The sequence below is a fragment of the Frankliniella occidentalis genome, unplaced genomic scaffold (genome assembly GCF_000697945.3).
Source record: "Frankliniella occidentalis isolate FOCC.00 unplaced genomic scaffold, Focc_3.1 Scaffold5, whole genome shotgun sequence".
NCBI lineage: Eukaryota > Metazoa > Arthropoda > Insecta > Thysanoptera > Thripidae > Frankliniella > Frankliniella occidentalis.
The window spans coordinates 790551-792918 of record NW_026267135.1 but is presented as its reverse complement, the minus strand read 5'-3'; the positions used below and the strand labels follow the sequence as shown (position 1 = coordinate 792918).

General features: G+C 50.7%; 1 protein-coding gene across 1 annotated transcript; it reads left to right on the top strand.

The window, feature by feature from the left end:
- The first annotated feature begins 667 nt into the window (after positions 1 to 667).
- LOC127749918 (clavesin-1-like) lies at positions 668 to 1337 on the top strand. Its single transcript, XM_052269975.1, has 3 exons — positions 668 to 967; positions 1050 to 1200; positions 1297 to 1337. The coding sequence occupies exons 1-3, from the start codon at positions 668 to 670 to the stop codon at positions 1335 to 1337; spliced, it is 492 nt and encodes a 163-aa protein (XP_052125935.1).
- The last annotated feature ends 1031 nt before the right edge of the window (positions 1338 to 2368 follow it).

The window sequence follows — 2368 nt, the reverse complement described above, 5'->3', positions numbered from 1 at the left end:
AAGACGCACGACACACTAACAAGTGTGCTGAAGGATTCCGAAAATTGAGGGGAGTGTCTGAGAAAATCACAACCCCGAGGACCCCAGCCCAGAGTTTCCAGGATCCAGGTCTCAATGAGTTTGAGGATGAAAACTCAAGGCATTAGCGAAAGAAGCCCTCCAAAAGTTATTGCGTGTATTTTGATGAAGTCTTCTTTGCGACGACTGCTTCTCTCTCCCCCAAGAGTATAATTATACGACTTCACTTGGGCCGCCGTCGGCGCCGGCCCCCCAGAGGCAAACCCCGGGGGTATTTAGAAAGAAACAGAAAGAGTAAAGGAAAAAGACTCTGACTGACAGCCGGAGGGTTGGGTGCGAGAGAGAGAGAGAGAGAAAGAGAGACGCAGGGGAAGGTTTAAGGGCTCTTCCACTTTCAGAGGAAAAGTCGGCGCCTCTTTGAGAATACACTCACGCCTCAGTCATCAGTCGATGGGGGAGGCGGGCGCGGGGGCGGCGCGCAACTCGCCACCCGGACCCGATCAGTTACGGTCATCTACTTGGCGGAGGGTAGGAGGACCACGGGGGGGCGCTCCCCGCTGCCATGCCGCCGCGCCGTCCTCGACCAACCAACTCCGCCGTGGTCCTAGAATGACCACAAAGTCACGCAACGTGTTGTGTCGCAGGCGACATGGACCCCTCCCGGCACAAGTTCGAGGAGGTGCTGCAGACGTGCCTCATGACCATGGAGGCCCTGTCCGTGGACCCGGAGGTACAGCGCGACGGCATCGTCGTGCTCGTGGACATCACGCGCTTCTCCTACAAGCTGGTCCGGTGGCTCACGCCCTACAAGATCAAGGTCTCCCTCAAGTTCCTGCAGGACTGCATACCGGTCAAGATGCAGGCCCTGTACTGCGTCAACGCGCCCCGGGTGTTCAGCCTCACCTACAACGCGGTCAAGCCCCTCATGAAGGAGGAGTTCAGAAGAAAGGTGAAGAGATTTTCGCTCAGCATGTGAAATTGCGTTTGTACGGCTAAACTGTTTTAACCGACGTTTTTCACCCACCGCGCAGATATCCTGGCACAACGGCGACCTGTCCTCTCTGCACAAAGTCCTTCCTCCGTGCGTGTTGCCCAAGGACTTCGGGGGCACCAAGACGAAGGACCCCGTCGACTGGGATGGCTGGTTCGGCCACGTACTTGAAAAGGCACCCCTGTTTGAGGGTAAGTTCCAGTGGAATATATTTTCTATTCTTCTCCTTTATTTTTTTCAAAGAGACTTTTCCCTAAACAAAACTTTTTTAATTTGGTTTGTTTCAGAGCTGAGATCTTACGGTTATGTCTCCAAACGGGAAACTTGATAAAGATGTCTGCACGGTTCGAGCAATTTTTGATTCTCTCGAACGTACTGTACTGTGTCTGTCAATCGGTACCTACTTAAGAATAGGTGATTACTACTGTACTCGGCTAACGCTGAACCACTGTGTGATATAGCCCTCATTTCATTAAAGTTGAACACACAATTAGTTTTAAAACACGCTGTTTGTTGTTTGTAATAATAACAGGTTGTGATAATTAGCTAGGCTCGTATGTGCGTCCAGACAGCGAACTATATAATCATGTATACTGCATTTCATAAACGATTCATCTGTGAATAATGTTCATATCGTATCACGTTCAATAAAACTTGATAAAAAAAATAACATGTACAGCTGTCCTCTTTTCTTTTGTTTTCTGTCTGTCACCGTCGTCACCCCTTCTCTACGTAACAGCACAAATGGCCCAGTAATAGAAGCACCCTGTCCCAGTGACCCCTCCACGAATACGAAACGATGATAACGACACGATGGAAAAGGAGGAAGATACAAGAAAAAACACACACAAAAAACAAAAAAACAAACCCGGATGGGTATCGTGCATGTCTAGAGAAAGTCGGGCATCGCGCCAACGCCAACCTGGGAGTCGGCGCCTCGGGCCGAGGGGGTCAGTTCAACCACCGCGATACGGAAGTCGCTTCCGCACTGCCCGCGCTATCGCTTTTCGGAAGAGGTTCTTCGACCCACAACCATAATGATATGACGCAATATTTTTTTTGTCTTCTCTTTACAATAAAACAAACAAACTAGTTCCAGAGAAATCGGCCAGCTTTCCGTTTTCGTTCCGACAGGGAGATTTACACTTTTGCCTTTCCCCCACATAAGTAGTGTGCTGCTCGAGTGTCGCAAGGCATGCCCGGCGTGTCGAAGCAGCACGGAGGGGTGGGGGGAAGACCCACCACTAGCCACGCCAATTTCCGGTCGGCACTTTGACTTGCCGAAACGCAAGACTCCCGATGCTTTTGTCATTATTGTTTTTGTCTTTGGTGACAAAACCGGGTCACGTGGGGGGGGGG